The sequence below is a fragment of the Thamnophis elegans genome, chromosome 11, assembly GCF_009769535.1.
Source record: "Thamnophis elegans isolate rThaEle1 chromosome 11, rThaEle1.pri, whole genome shotgun sequence".
Lineage (NCBI taxonomy): Eukaryota > Metazoa > Chordata > Lepidosauria > Squamata > Colubridae > Thamnophis > Thamnophis elegans.
In genome coordinates, this window is record NC_045551.1 from 12897567 (window position 1) to 12918971 (window position 21405).

The 21405-nt window shown below is 39.4% G+C and overlaps 1 protein-coding gene across 3 annotated transcripts in view; it reads right to left on the reverse strand.

The window, feature by feature from the left end:
- The window catches only part of LOC116514843 (dimethylaniline monooxygenase [N-oxide-forming] 2-like), a 29623-nt gene extending 8218 nt beyond the window's left edge, over nucleotides 1-21405 (reverse strand). Inside the window, exons 1-7 of one of the 3 annotated variants that reach the window (XM_032226628.1) lie at nucleotides 21327-21405; nucleotides 17440-17576; nucleotides 11038-11226; nucleotides 7735-7897; nucleotides 5793-5935; nucleotides 3226-3425; nucleotides 45-400 (exon numbers count right to left, since the gene is read on the reverse strand). In XM_032226628.1, coding sequence (XP_032082519.1) covers nucleotides 45-400; nucleotides 3226-3425; nucleotides 5793-5935; nucleotides 7735-7897; nucleotides 11038-11226; nucleotides 17440-17571 — 1183 coding nt within the window. In that variant the 5' untranslated portion in view covers nucleotides 17572-17576; nucleotides 21327-21405. The other 2 variants (XM_032226627.1, XM_032226629.1) reach the window with 2 other exon arrangements.

Here is a 21405-nt window from a genome sequence, read left to right on the forward strand (position 1 = left end):
TGGCATCACTTTATATAAAATATTCATCCTCTTTATAATCTTACCCTTGAAGACTCTTGTAGCCCAGCGTGCCTGAAGTTCTGAAGTAGGCATAATAGGCCCAAGGGGCTGGATGAGACCAATAACAGCCAAGGTTGGCTTCTCCAGATGAGGAGGGAAGACATGTTTATACAGTGGGACACGATTATCCTCTACCTCAAGGACTGATTTGTCCAGGAAAGGGAATGCAACACTGTAGCCTGTTGCAAAGATGACAATGTCTACATTCTCCACCACTGTCCCATCTTCAAATATGGCTGAGGTTTCTGTGAATTGCCTGACAAGTGGTTTCACGTTGACATATCCACACAGGATACGGCTGGGCAGATCATCATTGAACACTGGTTCTTTCATCAAGTACCTAAAACGTACAGAACAATAGATGGAAAACACTGCTAAGAAAAATATATTATCACCAGTTGACTTTTCATAATACTTTGTACCAGTGGTGGGTTTCAAAAATTGTTCGAACCTACTCTGTGGGTGTGGCCTACTTTGTGGGAGTGGCTTGCTGCCCATGTGACCGGATATGAAGATGCTGACGACACTTGTCAGAACCACCTTAAATTGCCTCACACACAGCACTGGCATGCATAAGAATATGATGTAAACTTGTTTTTTAAAAGGCATCTTTGGTTTGCGTTAAAACAACTTCAACACACGCAATGTTTTGATTGGACCAGAAACGCAGTAGCCATCCTTACCTTTCACAGAGGCACTGAGTTTTATAAATATGAGCATGATAGTGTAGAATAATCATATCCAAGGACCAGTGATGGGTTTCAAAATTTTTTGGAACCTCTTCTGTAGGTGTGGCCTGCTTTCCGGGTCCACTGGTGGAACCTCTTCTAACCGGTTCGGTAGATTTGACAAACCAGTTCTACCGAATAGGTGTGAACTGGTAGGAAACCACCTCTGCTTTGTACAATTCGATTTTGTCATATTCAATGAATAGAAGAGCATATCCTAGAAGGGGAAATTATCTTCCCTCAGGAACTCATTCTAGTTTTCTTAAGCCAATCTACACTAACACGCTCCTTAGTTTTGTAACAACTCTCACTCTATACAAAACGGCTTTTCCCACTAACATTTGATGACATCTCCCATTTTTCTTCTAAACTAGTTTTAAACGTAATTTTAAACTGTACAATGTTTAACTGAAAATTAATTAAAAATTTGAAAAGAGCCCAGTTAGGTCTAGTGGTGAAGGTATCAGGTTAGAAACCAAGAGATTATGACTTATAGTCCTGCCTTAGGCATGAAAACCAGCTGGGTGACTTTAAGGCACTCATAACCTCTTAGCCCGATACACTTCATAGAGGAGCTGTTATGGGGAAAATAGGAAGAAGAACTTCAAAACTCTAGAATTTGTTTTGCAACATTTTCTGCCATTTGAACCCTGTAAATAGAGATGGGAGGGATTTGTTGAAAAGATAAAACATTTTTTAAAAGGATATTCCTCGTTTTGTCCCTGAATGGGTATGAATAACTCACTATTTATTTTAAATCTGCATCTGTACATACCTGAGAAAGTGCATATGTTGTTAATTTTCTTTTTTTAAAAAAGAAACAAAAACTTTGAAAGTGGAAACTAGACACTTGAAGGCTTGATTTCCCACATAAAGCAGCCTGCTTCCCTACACAAATGTAATATATAAATACACTTGCAATTAAGATGATGGAAAGACTATTAAGTCATTGAAAGACACCACTCTAGCTTCTCCTTCATACTCTAAGCCAATAGAGACTTGGCTGTTCCCCCGGGGCATTTTGGGTTGGGACAGGAAGAGAGAGGAAATGTTGAGTGAGCGCATGATTGTTTTTTTATTGTTCTTGTCTCTATTGGAGTTGGAATATTTTCTGCAACTTTAGACATTTGGATTGTTGATTTTTGCTATTGGTTTTAATTCCTATATGTCTGTACAATACAGTAAAGACCATGCTGTATTCATTAGAGTCCTCATATTGCATTGCAAAAGCAGCCATCAAACTGATACCGAAAAAATGAAAGGATTTCAAGGGTAGATGCTATTGTTGAATAAATCCCTGTGTCAACTCACAAAGCCTGCCTAACCAGCTCTCAAGTTGCCATTGGCAGGGGGATGGGGAATGGAGCCTCGCAGCTGTATCAGGGAGTTTGCACCTCAGCAGTGGTGGGATTCAAATAATTTAACAACCGGTTCTCTGCCCTAATGTACATCTGGGTAGGCGGGGCTCGGTGGTCATGTGACTGGGTGGGCGTGGCCAACTCAAGGTCACTCAGGTCGATGGACGCTTCGCCTTAGCTGTTACAATGTAATAAGGGTTAACCGGAGAGGCAGTTTCTGTAAGCAGGGCAATAAAGATTAGGCTAGAAACAACACTAGAATGTTTCCTTCCTGCCTTCCTTACAGGATTAGCCCTGTAAAGTGGAAAAAAACAAAAGGAGGTTTCTTCCAATAATCAGTTCTCTGAACTACTTAGAAAGTTACCAACCGGTTCTCCTGAATAGGTGCAAACTGGCTGAATCCCACCACTGCACCTCAGTCAAAACAAAGCACATTCCAGCCAACAAATGTCAAGGCCATCTCCACGGAGATCCACAATGGCTGGAGGGAGTGACTTTTGCAACCCGTGAAATTGCTTCATTGGGGAATGTGACTGATGATACACCTTAGGGGGAGGGGGAAACAGGATCAGAGCCAAGCCGTGAATTAAGTGAGGTCAGAGTTGGTTTCACTTAGTACATGCCGACATGACACTCCTAATAAATAACTGGATTTCTTTTGAACCTCAGCTTGAGATTCATGTTTTAATTAGGGCATTGGTTGGAACTCACACTCTGGAGATCAGCAAGGCAACAAAAGTGATCCATGAAGAGACACAATAAGAAACATGTTTTTACAGATACATGAGTTTTAAAGTGGGAATTGCATATGGTTTTTCAAAATAGGAATAAATGGAAGCTAATACTGATAGTCAAAGATTATTTAACTTTACTCATACAAAATTATTTTAAGCAACATACCAATTCAATTTTGCTTGGTTTTGCAGAATGGTACAGGAGGTGAAATTCAGCACAATTCAAAACCTTGACTAGCTTTAAGGTTAAATTACTAATTTTGCAAGTGATTGTTGTAATAACTAGCAATAACTATAAATACAGTTTCATGACAAATATATAATTATGCATTTCTCCTCATATACCTGTTTTGAGGCACCAAGCCATAGTTTTCATGATTGAACCATTGATTCATCTTCTGTTCTGTCATCCATTTCAAAACAAACCATGGGACAGAATTTCGGATAAAATTAAGAAAGCGAGTGTGGTAAACGGTGTCCCAGGGATAGCCATTGTCATATACTCGACTCATCACCCAGGTGCCTCCCCTGGCACTGAGGACCACCTATATAATCACAAGAGAAGGATTGAAGGTACCTATTTTGATGCTCTCCTTTTCCTGAAACCCACTTTCTTTTCCTTAGCCTACTACAACATTTGAGCATAGGTACATAATGCTCTCATGATCATTTCCCACTCTATAAGTCTGGACTTTTCTATAGTCTTCTGTTATTTTTAATCATTTAATTTATAATTAGAGCGGTTATTGTTTTGATTCTCAAAGAAACAGCTTTTTTCAGCATAGACCTCAAACTCATGCTGTAATTACAGGAAGGGTACTATAGATTTTAGCTCTTGTTAGATTGTAATTCTGTACTTTGCTGGTAGAGGTTTGGGATTCTAATATGTCCCACCTATGGGTATTTCCTATGCAAATAAAAGATGAAAATAAAAATACTACAGAACCATGATACCAAGCAGTGACGTGCGGTCAGCTTTATGGCTGGTGAGGCACTTTTTAGACTTGTGGACTTCAACTCCCAGAATTCCACAGCCAGGCATGCTCAGTTCCGATTTAAAGCGACAGCATTTTTCCCCCTTGCAAAATAAGTTTTCCCATTTTTTTTCTTCTCCCTCCCCCTCCTTCCTCCCTCTCTCCCTCCTTCCCCCCTCTCTCAAACAGACACACGCACACAGAGAAATTGGATCCCTCTCTCACTCTCACTCTCAAACAAACACAAACACAGAAGTTGGATTGGATATATTTTCCAAAGGCTTGAAAGCAGCTCCTCTGCCATACCCCAACTTCTCCTGCTGCCTTCCGATCGGAACCTTTGATTGCAGGTGAATCATGTTGTAATCAGTGAAGCTGGGCTTATGTACTTTTATCCAGCTGTGTGTGTATGTGTTTGAAAAGGCAACATGGTTCTGCCAGAGCTCTGAGTCATACTGAGCTAGTTGCTCCCAGAGAACTCTAAAAAGCCTCTAAAAATGCCCTCTACAGGAGGCGAGAGAATACGTGCCTCCTTTGCATATGGAATTTTTTGCTTGTTAACCCTTGCTTAACTCTAAAAGGTGAAAAATTGCTTATGCACAGGAGGCCCCTATTTCTCTGGCCTCCTCCTATAGTTAACACTAAGCACTGTTCCAAGTCACTGTGAATCTGGTAGCAACTACCTTGGCTTTAATTATTTAAAAAAAAATTCTTTAAAATTCTTTCCTTTTCCTCATGACTGGTGAGGCCACGCCTCCCCTGCCTCTAGTGACTGCACGTCCCTGATACCAAGTCAGATAATAGGCCAATGTACATACTGTACAACCTAGCAAATTTAAGGAAGGAAGGATAGAGACTCATTTTTCACCCCATTGATATTTCAGCGTCCAAAGAATATCCGGAGATCTGAGAAAAGGAAATGTTAGTACCCTAAAGCTCAGAAATGAAGAGCACTTAATGTGGCTATAAGATCAGTGAATGCTCAGAGATCTTAAACATCCTTAGCTCTTTGCAAATATATTTGCCATTAAATTAGCTTGAAATAGATTTCTCAGAAATCCAAACCCTTACAAAGTTGTAAAGTTTATCTAGTTTTAATGAAGGTCATAATATTCAACTGTTGTAACAGATTTCAAAATATGTGAGATTTGTGATGCAAGCAGTACATATTATTCAAAAAGCAATGTATACAGGGAAAATTCAGGAGCAAGCTTAGCACTGAATTGGGCTGGACTATCATTCATTTGAATTTGGGAAATTATTTTTGCCTTTTTCTATGGTATTTGTCCTGGGACATTTAAAACTCACTTGTTTGCATTGTTTTTTCTGTGGTTTGTCTGTTTTCTGACACACTGAAATTAGAGATAGAAGGGGAATTATCCTCCCTTCCTTGGTAATCCGTTTGGGCACAGAATAGGTGGGATTATTTTAATCTGGCAAATTTTGAGTTTATTCCAGATTATTAGATGAGTCAATGTGTTTGCACAGTTGAAAAGTGAAATCTCTTGTATCCACTCCAGATAGTTTTAATGAAGCTAGGAATGAATTTGTTTTGCTTTCCAATAACTAGATTTGGTTTTATGTTTTGGCAAATGGATTCTACAATTCAAGAAATGTGGAGAAGGCCTAGGGAAAAATTTCTTTTTGTAGGAAACTGATGGAGGCATGATCCAGTATCATATTACCCTTGTTTCAATGATTCAGTCTAACCATTTGTTTTTGTAAAAAAATATCCCATGAGTATGGTATGCAATTTTTGTATTTATACCTATATTGTTCTGTATCCCTTTGACTTCCCCTATTCCTGTTCTCTCGTGTGTATGGATGCATGCTCTTTTCAAATTGAGTAATCTACTTTCATGCTTTGGGCCTGCTGCAAAATCTTAAGACCACATCTGAAATATTATAACCTCCCCAAACAACCTACTCTCCCTATACCTTATTTGCTTTCTTGCAGATCTCCACAGCAATGTCAGCAGCTGAATTTCCCATTCCAATGATCACAACAGTCTTCCCTTCAAATCCTTCTGAATCCTTGTAATTTTGGCTGTGGAATGAATTCCCCTTGAATTTTTCAAAACCTGCCATGAAGCAAACCACAACGATAGTACAATAATTTTAGGCTGCAAAAAAAATAAAATGGTTTTGATGTACCAGATTCTGATCCCTTCTCCTCCGTGTAGAATTTCAATGCCTTCCCGCTTTAAAGAAATCAAAATATGAGCTTGCTATAATATAAAAATAAAGAGTACTACATGATTTGCTTTCACCATTTTGTTTGCACAACGGGACATAAAGGATACATTGCAAAATTTGTAACTTTTTGTAACATTTTGTTTGGACTGAGGACAAAAAGTTACGTCAAGAATGACAGGGATAAACATAGATATCATGAGTGAGAAAAAAATCTTTTTAAATCATGGAATCGCAAGCAAGAATATAAATAAAAGTGATTTTTGCCTCATTTTTTTCTTGACAAATGCTGCATCTATACAACAAAACATAGAAACAGAAAACTGACAGCATAAAAAGTCCTAGTGTTTTATTTCTTTGTTTTTTTTAAAATTGTTGTTGTTGTTAAATTTGTGTCAAATGATGTATATGTATTTATCCCAGGCATGTTTAAACTCAGTTACTGATGACTGACTCACTAACTCTGCTGGAAATTGATTCCAAGCTTGCACTTCTCTTTCTGTGAAGCAATACTTTCTACCATTACTTTTCAACTTCCCTCCTGTCAGTTTGAAGTTATGCTCCTATGTTCTTGATTTTTGCTTAATGGTGAAAATACTGCCTTCTAGAACCTTATTCACACCCTTAATATTATTAAAGTTTTCAGTAATGTCCTCCCTTTTCCTTCTATCTCCCAAGCTCTACATGGGGCTGCCCTTGAAGAGCATCCGGCGACTTCAGCTAGTCCAGAATGCGGCCGCGCGAGTGATCGTGGGCGCACCACGGTTCGCCCACATAACACCGATCCTCCGTGAGCTGCGCTGGCTACCTGTTGATCTCCGGGTGCGCTTCAAGGTGCTACTCACCATTCACAAAGCCCTCCATGGTAGTGGATCCGACTATCTGAGAGACCGCCTTCTGCCAATTGCCTCCCTCTGTCCCATCAGATCGCATAGAGTAGGCCTCCTCCGAATTCCATCCGCCAGTCAGTGCCGACTGGCGACTACGCGGAGGAGAGCCTTCTCAGTTGCAGCTCCGACGCTTTGGAACAATCTCCCCGTGGAGATTCGTACCCTCACCACCGTCCAGGCCTTCCGCACAGCCCTTAAGATCTGGCTATCCCGTCAGGCCTGGGGATAAGATCCGAACCTTGCCCCACCCGAATGCTGAATGAATGTTGTGTTTTATCGGTTTATTTTTTTTATTCACATTTTTTTCTTTCTTGTGTTTTGTCCTACACTCCCTTCCCATTGATTGTAAGCCGCCCTGAGTCCCCTCAGGGAAAAGGGCGGCCTATAAATGTCAATAAACTAAACTAAACTAAACTAAACTAAAGCTGTACTTATTCACTTCCTTCAATCTCTCCTTATACGTAAAAACTATAATCTATAAAACTATAATCAAACATAAAAAGCTAAGTAAAATAGTGTTTCTGATCATATTTTTCAGGTCTGTAACATTTCCCCTTCCATTTCCAAATGCATCTTTGTGGCAGGCAAGAAGTCAGGTTCTTAGTTATGTACCATTTTCAAGATATAATTAAACATCACCCCACATTCCAGCACGATCCATGGCTATTTCATTGGTTTCTATGACAGAGCTGAATTTATCTCATCCCCAATCACTGGATGCTGGAGCTAGAATGTGCTATTTCTAAACATTTGCAAAAACATTCAAAGCTTCGATGTTCTGTTAAGCCCAGCCGTACCAGGAAAATAATTCAGCGGAGTATATGCTTCTATCTGGTGTCCTGAACAGATCATGACAGCATCAAAGGTGAAGGATTCCTGTTTTCCATCGTTCTCTATAGTCACATTCCATTGGCCAGTGGTAGAGAAATCTTGACATTTTTCTACACGCACAACTAGAGACTAATACGAAAACAGAGAAGGGATACAGTTATTATACACAGTAATTGTTGGCTGCTAAAATAGCTTGTCTCATTTTGTTTTCTTGAATGAAGTTAAAGAACAAGTCTGGAATTTACACAATTGCCATGTTTGATGTGCATTTCTTCAGCCAGGAGAAATGACAAGGCTGATCGGTTGAAGTTGTGTTTACAGATTTTATGTGGAGCAAATTAAGGTGAATTCCTCTCGCTGTTTTATCTCTCACCGAATGTCACCTGCCATGAGAAATAAATATGATACACCAATCATTCTTTCTGTGGACTAGAGGAAGCAGAGACTTTTGAATATTGCAGCAGTGTACATTTTGGGAATGAGGAACAGTGTGAAAAAATTACTGAGACACTAGGGAGCAAACCAGGGGTGGGTTTCTGGCCCCGTTCCAACCGGTTCGGTTGGAACAGGGCCGGCGGCGTCCTCGTGCACGCACGCGTCGCACGCATGCATACTAGCGTCTGTGCGATGCTCCAGCTGCTCCTGGAGGATCGCGCAGGCGCTGTATGCGTCCTGCGCATGCGTGGAAGCGCAGAACTCGTCAAAACCGGGTAAGGAGTGCGGGCGGGCGGCTGGGCCCTTCGCCGTTCCCGGAAGTTACTTACTTCCGGGTTCGCCGACCAACCGGTTCGCAGGGACCGCCGCGAACCGGTTGAAACCCACCCCTGGAGCAAACTCACAGTGTCTTTTTAAAAATAACAGTGTCTCCACAAAGGGAGCATCCTTAAAAACAGAGTCTCCCACAGTCTCTTGAGAAGTACCACATGTTAGGAGATTAGCATAAGTTTGGCCTAAGGTTGGCGGCCTCTGCAACAAAAGCTTCACCTCACCCCGCCTGGTCCAGGTTCCTCTGCAAAAATAAAAGTAAGTTAGATGTTGCTTGGCCCTAGAAGTAAGTGTGGTCCCTCAGGTGGCTGGATGGGCAGTTGGCTAAGGCCTACAAGCTATAACTTTCCTCCCTGCATTGATAGCTCCTTTAGGCTCCGTTGCATGGCTAAAAGGCCAGCTTGCTAGCAGGACTCGGCCTGGGGAAATCCCAAGGGACAGGGAGCATCAAGTCTCTCAGGGGTGGGAGAGGCCTGGAGCAGGCAGGCCTGAGTCTGTGCTAGGCCTCCAAGGGTCTGCCTCACCCCTGAGGCAGTGACCTGACAAATGTGCGATAGACATATGCGCGCCGACAAAACCGCGACGTCAAAATCGCGCCGACAAAAGCGCAATGACAATAAAATCGAAAAAATTTAGGGTTAGGGTTAGGGTTATAACGGATATATGTGCGATTTTGTCATCGCGCATTTGTCCGCGCGCTATTGTCGAAAATCAATTAGTGATTTTGACGTCGCGGTTTTGGCATCACGGTTTTGTCGGTGCACATATGTCTATCGTGCATTTGTCGGTGAACTCCCTGAGGCATCTAATTCTCCACCTAACAACCTGTACATTCATTTAATGATTCATTGATGAGAGCAGGGACAGGGCATTAGGCTTGACATTTCTCTTAATGACCGTTGCAACTTGCAACTGTAATGGTCAGGCTCCATTACAGTCATAACCTGTATTTATTTTTACCCTGTCTTTATATTTTTATATAAATAACTCAAGATGGTGAACAAACCTAATAGTCTCTTCTTCTATTTCCCCAACAATAAACTTGTGAGATAAGTTGGGCTGAGAGCGAGTGGCTGGCCTGAAGTTACCTGGCTAGCTTTTAAGCTTAAAGTGGAACTAGAACTTAAAGTGTCCTGATTTCTAGTCTGGTTCCTTCACCTCTAGAGTAATTAGATAGATAAACTACATTAAGTAGAATTACTCTAGCTTGGGAAGTTTACCAGTCAGGAATGGAGATCTGCAATCAGAACAGGACAGGGCTACACTCTCTTTCAAAGTTCAAGTGCCGTGTTTGGGGTTGATGGAAAACAAATACATCAAAGGGATGCCTTTTGCAGTTCTGATTATTTCACTAACTGCTCCTCTGTATAAAAAAATTGGTTATTTTCTGTTACGATTTATCTGGTTAATAGACTACTATACTTCATTCTATTTACAGTTGCCTTGGTTTATTTAAACTGGCATATGTATATGTCAGTGGTGGGATTCAAATAATTTAACAACCGGTTCTCTGCCCTAATGACCAGCTGGGTAGGTGGGGCTCAGTGGTCATGTGACTGGGTGAGCATGGTCAACTCAACATCACTCACATTGATGGGCATTTCACCTTAGCTGTTACAATGTAATCAGGGTTAAACGGAGAGGCAGTTTCTGTAAGCAGGGCAATAAAGATTAGGCTAGAAACAACACCAGAATGTTTCCTTCCTGCCTTTCTTACAGGATTAGCCCTGTAAAGTGGAAAAAAACAAAAGGAGATTTCTTCCAAAAACCAAAAGCGACAGCATTTGTTTTTCCCCTTTGCTGAATCTCCTGGCTGAAAAGTGAGTTTCTTTTCTTTTTCTTTTTCTTTCTTTCTCCCTTCCTTTCCTTCTTCCCTCCCTCCCTCCAGTGGTGGGATTCAAATAATTTAACAACCGGTTCTCTGCCCTAATGACCATCTGTGTAGGTGGGGCTTGGTGATCATGTGACTGGGTGGGCGTGGCCAACTCAAGGTCACTCAGGTCGATGGAAGCTTCGCCTTAGCTGTTACAATGTCATAAGGGTTAACCGGAGAGGCAGTTTCTGTAAGCAGGTCAATAAAGATTAGGCTAAAAACAACACTAGAATGTTTCCTTCCTGCCTTCCTTACAGGATTAGCCCTGTAAAGTGGAAAAAAACAAAAGGAGATTTCTTCCAACAACCAGTTCTCCGAACTGCTTAGAAAGTTTACAACTGGTTCTCCCAAATAGGTGCAAACTGGCTGAATCCCACCACTGATGTACATATATGTGTATGTGTACAATACACATGTTGTGTAGTCCTTTGAGATATACATTATGCTTAATGCTATTACACTGATGATTTCAATTTTCTTTTATTTAAATCAGTGTTTTTCAAATGCTGGCTAGAAAATTCTGGTAGTTGAAATCCACATATCTTAGAGTTGTCAAGTTTGAAAAACACTGATTTAAACAGTGCTAGTGTGATGCGTCCATATGGTCACTTGGAAATTCAATGCTACTCACCTTGAATCTGATATATTTGAGTAGCTCAAAATGTTTTGCATACAGTCGTAAATATTCCAGGAACTTTATATTGTGCAGAAAGTTTGGAAAGTTATCTGGCATTGGAAAATCACTGAAGCAGCTCATCTCTTTGGAGGAATTACTGGTGAGTGACCTGTAGATACTTGCTTTTCTCTCCTCTACAGTTTCCTAAAGAATATAAAAAGAACATTTTCTCCAATATTCTCTATACAGAAAGCCACTATGTATGATGATGCATATGATAATTCTGACTCTTTAGTATCTCTAACATCAATTCTCAACAATGAACAAGAGCCAGGCTTCATTCTGCATTCTAAACAAATATTGATCACGGGCCTCACTTTTGACTTGAGCTGATTGCTCACATTTATCTGCATTCTTCTGATGAAAGAAATGTCCTTCTGGGTTCAGCTCCAAATGGGGGAAAAGACACTGGAGACATGGAGGCTGCTTGGAAAGATGGTTTATTGGTGGACAGGACTACATTGCTTGAGTCCTGAACAGAAAAGGTGATCACATGCTTCAATGTTGGTGGAGAAGAAGAGAAGGGCTGAAGGAGGGGCTTGCTAGGCTTTTTATAACCTGTTCAGTCCCACCTCTCTGTTTCCTGTTCCTGTGTAAGAAATGTATTCTGATTGGTTGTCAGACAACCATGGGGCCATGCATGGGCTACTCTCTAGGCTGTGTTTTGAATCCAGGTATGGATGAGTTCTCAGATGCCATGTGGTGAGTTGGGTAAAGTGCCTTAATCCCATCCTCCTGTAGCTGAAGTGGAGAAGTCTTTATTATGTAAAAGTGGACTAGCTTGGCCTTAATGGCCCATTAACAGTGGGGATGGGCAGGAAGCTACAGGCAACTATTCTGTCTTTTAAAACATGTTTCTTTCTTTTCATATCCAGAGAAATATTCTGCCTTTTCAATATTTCCTAGGATATTTCATTTTTCTGGGAGAGGGCTGGGTGATAACTTCCCACACTTCCTATAAAAAATGATTTTGGAGCAAAATGTATCCAAATCTATACCATCAAAATTGCAAGAATCTGAGCTTTGAAATTTAAATTTTGATGTATGGAAAACACAGACTACCTAAAAGAGAATCTCTTTCCTTCAGATGGAAAGCCATTTAACTATAAGAAATATATTGTTTTAGAAACAATATGGAGGATTACTTATATCGTAGTACTCTTTTTTTTTAAAAAAAATTATTTGACATTTTCCAAACATTAAAATCACAATTACACTTTTACAGCTTTCTCTTATTGGTATTTCTTTTTTCTAATTTTGGGTTTTCCACTTTCCATTCTATTATTTTATACATATTCTTCTTTGTTTACTTTCTCATTTTTACAATATATACATCTATATACAATATTTCCAGCTCTATTGCTTTCTAAATATATTCCATCTCTTTTCATTGTGTTTGCTATGTATTCCTTATGCATTGATTTTACATCTCTTTTCAAGACAGTTATACCACCTGTTCCATATCTTGTAGTTCTCTGTTTCTCTCTCTCTCTTAGTTCCATTGTTAGTTTGTCCATTTCTGAGCATTCTAACACCTTTTTTTATGGTTTCTGCATTTGATGGAATGGTTTTTAGTTTCCAACTTTGGGCATAGAAAAACTGGCAGCAGTGATTATATGAAGCATTAAATATTGGATATCCTTACTAATATTTTTTTAAATTATTCCTAGAAGAAACAACTCAGGGTTCATGTCAATTTTTTGTTCTATTATTTCTTCAAACCATTTTTGAATTTTGGTCCAGAATTCTTTGGCTTTTGTACATGTCCCCCAGATATGATAGAAGGTCCCCTGTTGGTGGTTACATTTCCAACAATTTGGAGATCTGTTTGGGAACATTTTGGTCAATCTCGCCAAAAAATGCCGCCTATAAAACATTTTGTAAATGTTTTCCTTGTAGGATGCTGACATTGTCAATTTATAATCCCCCCCCCCAATACTTTTTCCCAGTGGTCCAATTCAATATTATACCCGAAGTTTTTAGCCCAAATTATCATTGTTTCCTTCACGGTTTCCTCCTCCATTTGGAATTTTAAGAGACAATTGTATGTTTTGTAATCATTTTGTCTTCTGTTCCTGTTACTATTTTGTCCAATTCTTGTTGTTTGTTTTGAAATGCGTACTGTTCTAAGTCCTTTTTGTATCTTGCTTGAATTTGTAGGTACGGCCACCAGCCTATTCAATTCCCTGTAATTTTAACTCCTGATTTGTTTTAAGTTTTCCTTTCCCATCCAATAACTCCGTATATGTCAATATCCTATTCAAATCTATTACATTGGGGCAAATAATTGTTTCCATGGTTGATATCCATCTGGGAATTTTTGTGTAGAAGTTTCTTTTGATTTTCATCCATATTTCTAGTAAGGCCCCTCTTACCTGATGCCTCTGGAAGTATTTAAGGGCTTTATTCTTTCCCTCCCGGATAAAAGCATGCCAACACAGCTGTAAATCATGACCCTCTATCGTCAATATTCTTTTATTTTGAAGTACTATCCATTCTTTGAGCTATGTTACCAGATTCCACCACAAAACCGTGTTCGACTAAACTGCGCTCGACGAAACCGCGTAGCTGATGTCATCAACAGTGCGACAACAGCGCGGAGACAGAAGCATGCTGTAAACGCTAAACCTAAAATTAACCCCTAAACCTAACCCCCTTAAACCTAATCCTAAACCTAACCCTTAACCTAACCCTAAACCTAACCCTTAACCCAACCCTAAACCTAATCCTAACCCTTAACCTAACCCTAACCCTAACCCTAACCCTAACCCTAACCCTAACCCTAACCCTAACCCTAACCCTAACCCTAACTCTTAACCTAACCCTAAACCTAACCCTTACCTTAAGTTGAATCGGCTTGCTTTCAAAGCGCTATTTAAAAAGTGCTCTCCGTGCTCGCTGTTGTCACCCTGTTGACGTCAGCGACGCGGTTTAATCGAGCGCGGCTTAGTCGAGTGCGGTTTTGTCGTGCCATGATGTTACCACTGCTGCCTGATAGTAAAGTTCCCAATCTGAGAGGCCAAATCTTCCTTTGATTCCAGAGTCCTGTAGTAATTTTAATTTTATCCTAGCTTTTTTCCCCAGGCAAATAAATTTTAAAATTATTTTATTTAGTTCCACGAAAAAAAATATATCCTAATTTTACTGCTATAGTTTGGAATAGAAATAAAATTTTTGGTAGGATATTCATTTTTATGGTCGTAATTCTTCCAATCAGCGATAATTGTAATTTAGCCCAAGTCCTTTCATATGTCCAAGTCTTTTCGTAATAATTTTGAATAATTGTCTTCTTTCATGGCAGAACATTTAGCCATTAGCCAGATTCCAAGATATTTTACCTTTTTAACTATTTGCATTTCCAATACTCTCTCTAATTCCTCATTTTACCTTTGTGTAAGATTTTTAGTAATTATCTTGGTTTAATTTTTATTTATTTTGAAGCCTGCAACTTTACCAAATTCCTCTACTTCTTGAATTAATATTTTCCCTGTTTCAAGGAGGTCTTCAATTATAAAAACCATATCGTCTGCAAATGCCTGAGTTTTGTATTCTTCTTTTTTAATTTTAACCCTTTTATTTCCTCTTTTTCCCTAACCCGTGTTAATAAAACCTCCAATGAGAAGATAAATAGAAGAGGCGATAGTGGGCATCCTTGTCTGACTCTTTTATTTATATTGACTTTGTCTGTTAGATCTCCATTTACCATTATTTTAGCTGTCTGGTTTGAGTATATTTGTCAGCCTCTGCTTTGCTGCTTGCTTTTGGCTGCCATTGAAACTGGGAGGGGGGGCATGGTATTTGGGTGGGGAAGTATTCAGTGCAGGAGTGGTCATTAAAAGGGAGGTGTTCTCACCATCTACTGCGCATGCTGCAGGTAGAGGATTTGCCGCCAAGGCCAACTGTCCGGCATACCAACTTGATGATGCTTTTTGAAGATGTCTCCCACATGACACCTGAGGGATGTGCGGATTGGACCATGGGATGGGGTTACCGGGGGGGGGTGTTGGGTCACATATTGATATCTATGATTACACGCGCTTTTGCCTTAAATCTTGCTTTGCTTAGCTGCTATCTACTCATGACCAGTAAAAGTACTCTTAATTCTGAAAAATGAAGTTGAGTGGTTTCTTTCTTGGTTACTAAGGGATAAATTTCATAATAGCTAATTGTGTGATAAGAAACTGCCAATTTAAATTATCAAAAGCTTTTTGTACGTCTACCAATACTAATGCTAATTGTTTTTCTGGATGAGCTTCATAGTATTCTAATACATTAATTATAATTCTTGTATTATTTCTTTTTTTTAATGATAATTTTTTTTATTTTAAACACATAAACACATCAACAAAAACAAACACATAACTTAAAAACAACATAGGAACAATAAGTTCCATCGTATATCATACTTAATTGTCTCTTGGGTAGGAATCCGTTTTGATCTGAATGAATAATTGTATTTAATATTTTTTTAAGTCTTTCCGCAATGATCATCATAAATATTTTATAGTCAGCATTTAGCAGCGAGATTGGCCTATAGTTTTGAATCAATTGATTGTCTGTTTCTTCTTTTGGAATTAATGTTATAAATGTCTCAGTCCATGAACTTGGCATTTTTGTTTATTCAAGTACTTCATTGTACAGTTCTAACATGATTTCCTCAAAAGTTTCTTGAAATTTTTTATATATCTCTGCGGAGATCCCATTTAGCATTTCTCTTGCTGCCTCTGAAATACTTGGTAGGTTTCTCCCTTGTAAATTATTTTGGATTTCTTTTTCTGAGTTGTTTTCCTGACTGTATAGGGTCCCCTCTCTGTCGCTAGTCCCTCCGAGACTCAGCTCTGCCTTTGCAAGCTCCTGGCACGGAAAATTGAGTGTGACTCCACCCCGGAAGTCCCCAATGCCGTATTACTCTTAGTGATAGGAGAAAAAAAAAGACCTGAAAGATCAGATTAGGGACAGATCATCATGGAGCAGATGTATCTATGTGGTTGACTAAGGGTAAATGACCACAGAGACATCTTCGGACAGCGCTGGCTCTTTGACTTTGAAACAGAGATGAGCACTGCCCCCTAGAGTCAGGAACAAATAGCACATATTTGAGAGGAGAACCTTTACCTTTAAGGGCAAATAATAGGTTAATGGTGCATAATTGATCAATTACTGTAATGAAATGTAACTACTACTAGTTCATCGGGGGAGGAGGGCGGTAAGGTTCATTTAGATTTTTCATGCAATGCACAAAATATCTTTAGTACAACTCTACTATATTGAAGGCTCAGCCCACAGCCAAACTAGAATTAGACACAGCATTCAATTGTAATGTCTGTCTGTCTGTCTGCCTGTCTCTCTCAAAATGTTAATTGTTTACAAACAGTTAACATCATTCCTAGTTGGCTCTTAGGACTAATTCTTGACAAATGTTATGTTGGTAAGAGAGGGCTTTATACTTTTTTACATGCATCATACATCCAATCCACATAAATAGAGTGAGTGTTCAATCAGGCAGTTATGGCCACCTTAACTTTTTTGCCCATCTTATATGCATATGCCCTTAGAATCCTGTCTAAGCGTGACCCGTCAAAACCACGCTCGACTAAACTGCGCCCGATTAAACCGCGTCGCTGACGTCATCAACAGGGCGACAACAGCCAGCGCGGAGAAAGAAGGGGGTTTTAAATAGCGCTTTGAAAGCAAGCCGATTCAACTTAAGGTAAGGGTTAAGTTTAGGGTTAGCTTTAGGGTTAGGTTTAGGGTTAGGTTAAGGGTTAGGGTTAGGTTTAGGGTTAGGTTAAGGGTTAGGGTTAGGGTTAGGGTTAGGTTAAGGGTTAGGATTAGGATTAGGTTTAGGGTTAGGTTAAGGGTTAGGTTTAGGGTTAGGTTAAGGGTTAGGGTTAGGGTTAGGGTTAGGGTTAGGGTTAGGGTTAGGTTAAGGGTTAGGTTTAGGGTTAGGTTTAGGATTAGGTTTAGGGGGGTTAGGTTTAGGTTTAGGGGTTAATTTTAGGTTTAGGGTTTACAGCGTGCTTCTGTCTCCGCGCTGTTGTCGCCCTGTTGATGACGTCAGCGACGCGGTTTAGTCGGGCGCAGTTTAGTCGGGGACGGTTTTGTGGTGGAACCCTGTCTAAGAGATACAAATTGCTAAATTAACCTCAAAATTCAATTTATAAAAGATTTTACACAACTACATTTTTCCTACCGGTAGGATTGCTATCAGATTCAGAGGAATACTCTGTATAGGATTCTTTCTCTTCTGAAGAGGAAAATTCCTAAGGGGATTTCAAAACTTCAATTTTCCAAACTTTGCCTACATATTATACTTGTTCCTATAAGAAAGCAATTAAAAATTTTCAACCTACTTACTGTGAATCGCCATAGGCCACCAATGTCATTGCTTTGCTCGAAACAGGTGGGTTCAAGTCCTTCTTCCAGGCAAGCTTTGATGGATGTCAGCCCACTTACTCCAGAACCAACAATTGCTACTCTCTTTGACATGGTTCCTACAATACAGAATGATCAGGAGAATTCTTCAGGAGCAGGGGATCCCTACTCAAATCCCTCTTTCAAATTTAAAGGCCTCCACTAAATGTTATTAACTCAAGATAGTAGCTTTGCAGAAGGTGGGGCCGATGCTGTGATGAGACGACATGCGATCTCAAAGCTCTGAGGTCGCAGTCGACACTTTTATTGCTGGGGGGTTCCAATGGACCTAAATCATCCCAAAGAGATGGTGAACAGGAAAATTACATCTTGCTGATCTCGGGGATATCGCAAAATCTCCGAGAAAAGCAGGGCAAGAGTCTTCTGCCGGCAATAAAAAATCCGGTCTGTCAAGATTGACGAAGTCAGAATGACCCCAGAAAGGAATGGAACAATAAGGAAATAGAAACTGATACCAGCTGGTGAGAAACATTTATTGTTTTAAAAAACTGACTGCCTATAAAATCTAAAAACTAATTTAAATCAAAGAACTTAGCGGCGAATTTGATCTTTGTAACGGTTCTGGACATTGGTTATCTTACCTTTTAAATGTTATTTACATGGATTAATTCTAAGCAAAACTTTTTCAAATGGATGGATCATACCCTTAACATTTCTCTGTGACTCTCTGCATGACACAGATGGACCTGCTTTGACTTCGACTTTCTAAGCTTTTATTGTGCGGCTGTTTGGCTTAAGATCTGATAAGATTTTACAGCTGTCCCTTTGAAGTCTGTTTTCGCTTGCAGAGAGTTTGTGAGTGAGTGTTCCAATCTTGCTCAGCTTCTAAGAAAAAATATAACTGCGTATAAATATGGTGTCTCTCCGAGAAGTACTCTTAGCTCTGGAGAGGGTGTTGGAGACAGAGGAAAGAACCGAGAGAAAATTGGATTATTTGGTGCATTTGCCAATGAAATATGATGAAATTAAGGATGTTTTTCAAACACAAAATAAGAAGATTGAAATTCAAAAAATTGAAATGGAAGATGAATATAAAGAGATGGAGCTTGCTGATATTCGTGGCAATTGGTTCACTTCTGAGGGAGGAAAGAGTGGAATATTGGAAAAGGAACTAAATGGAGAGAAAATTTACTTCAAAGGACAGGACATAGAAGAAGAAGGCAGCATTAAAGAAATTATGGACTATGAAATACTATTTGCAAAAATTTGGTAACACTGCTGAGAATTAAAGATAAGCTGAAAAAGAAAACAGAAACAGGACGTCAATATTATATGAGAAATACTATAAACAAGGAGCTGCAAAGAGGAATCCAGACAGATTTGTTTAAGAAGATGTTTGGAGGTCTGGATCCACAAATGGCAGAAGACATAAGACTATTTTGCTATTGGAGAGATACAGGTTGATAGATGGAAGAGCATAATTTAAAACTAGCTAAACTTAGTTAAATTCAGTGATAATAGGTATAGTTCAGGGCTGGGTTTCAACCGGTTCGCACCGGTCCCTGCGATCCGGTTGGTCGCCGAACCCGGAAGTAAGTAACTTCCGGGAACGGCGAAGCCCCCCCCCCGCGCTTGCACGCGCCCGCACACCCGCACCCGCTCCTTACCCGGTTTTTTTGAATTTCGCGCTTTCCACGCATGCGCAGAACGCCTGCGCGATCCTCCAGGAGCAGCTGGAGCATCGCGCAGACGCTAATACGCATGCGCGCGCCGCGTGCGTGCACACGCGTGCCGCGTGCATGCGCGAGGACGCCGCATGCGTGCGCGAGGACGCCGCGTGCGTGCGCGCGCACGCCGCGTGCGTGCGTGAGGACGCCGCCGGCCTCGTTCCAACCGATCCGGTTGGAACGGGGCGAGAAACCCACCCCTGGTATAGTTAAATAAAAATTGATAATGATAGTAATGATATAATGTTGAGCTGTTATGATAAGTAATAATTGGATATGAATATTGAATGTTACCCGTGAAGGGAAGGTTAGAAATATTCTTGGACTATATATAAAGGTTATTAATAACAATAACAATAAAAAAGAACACAATTAGACACAGCTAAGTTTTAACTAATAAGGGGGAAATGTTATGATATAGGATATAGTTAAATAAAGAAAGGATAACAATAATAAACTATTTATATGGAGGATTAGAAAACTTTGGTATTAAATATTATGGATTTTTAGCTAAAACAGGATATGAGGATATAATGTTAATGGAGGATTTTATAAATAAGTAAATGAAATGCCAGCATGTGGTTATGTATTAAATCTTGGTATATTTTAGGATGAAGGACATTTAAATAATTATAGTCAAATAAAAGTCGAGGTTTGATGATGGTAATATAATAAATATCTGAGTTAAAATATTAGAATTAATATGAATTATATTTGATGACGGTGGAAGAGATGCACAAAAGCCTTTTGTAACCAACTGATACACTTTTTACAGTATGTAAAGGGGGATTTGTATGTTTGTTTTGAAAATAATTTTTTTTTAAAAAAAATAATAATATCTTTGCCAATTTGTTATATTAATAATGGCTAGAAATTATAAAACTTACCATAGGAATTTCCTTTTAACAAATTCTATTCATATTTTTTCTTAACACTTACAAAGCAAGGTGCCTGCTTTTGCCAGAAACATCATGATTAAAAAGAAACACTGAATCCATGCTTTAAGCATGGACCTTTGCTTCATAAAAGTTCAAATCTATTTATTTATTTATTCATAGGGCTTTCAGCCCTCTCTAAGTGGTTTACAATTTTTTTTAGCAAATTGAGTCAGCAACTTGCCCCCACAGTCTGGGTTCTCATTTCACCAACTCGGAAGGATGGAAGGCTGAGTCGACCTTGAGCCGGTGAGATTTGAACCGCTGAACTGCAGATCACAGTCAGCTAAAGTGGCCTGCAATACTGCACCCTAACCACTGTGCCACCTCGACTCTGTCCTTTCCCCTTTCCCCTTTGCCCAGATAATTTCAATTTCTTCCTCTTTTGTCCCTTGTTTTTGGAACTAGACTTACAACACATCCTGATATGCATTTTCATTATCCATGGCAACTTATAATACTTAGTATGGATGAATCCATCAAATATGTATTGCTATACTCATTCAAGTTTTGAATTAAAGAATAGATATTATCTAAGAAATGCTAAATATTAATTGACCAAAAGTCAAGTAGATGGGGAAGAAAGAGGAAAAGCATACAGAAATATTCAATAAAATAGTCTGCAAGAAAGAATTCTACAGCTCATATCTTACATTATACTACTTTTGGTTAAGAGTAAATATCCGGGTTTGCTATTCATGCATTATTGTTATATCATCTTGTCAAACTTTGCAATTTTTTTTTTCCAGGCTGCCACTAATACATATGAATTAGAGTTATCGCCATATAACACAGTCAGCATTAACTTCAGGAAAAGCAAAGAAAAATGAAATGGAGTCAAATAAACCAGAACTTTGGAAAATTGGGATCCACTGTGTCCGTTTTTAATCATATAGAGCAGCTGCAGAGGGCTCAGATTTTGAATGGAATAAAAAGAAGTTATAATCCTTTCTCCAATGCTGTCTTTACAATCTAAATTGAATCGCACCAGATGAATACAGAGACACCAGGATCTTGGGAAGCTTTCAATTCATCCAGCAGTGTGCATGCATGTGTAAGTAAGAGACGAATTTTAAATATTTCATGCACTTGCCTGCTATTTCCATCAAACAGGAATTGTTCCTCTCTTCTTCTAGACTCGTTTTCTTTTAATCAGGATGAACTGCTTTGAAGAGAAAAAGTATAGTAGAGAAGGAACAGCTCTTACCTGTTGTCTGTCTTCTAGAATAAGCTAATTGTCCCTTGATCTGGAGGGAAATTGACACTGGCAAGCAAGGTTCAGAGAG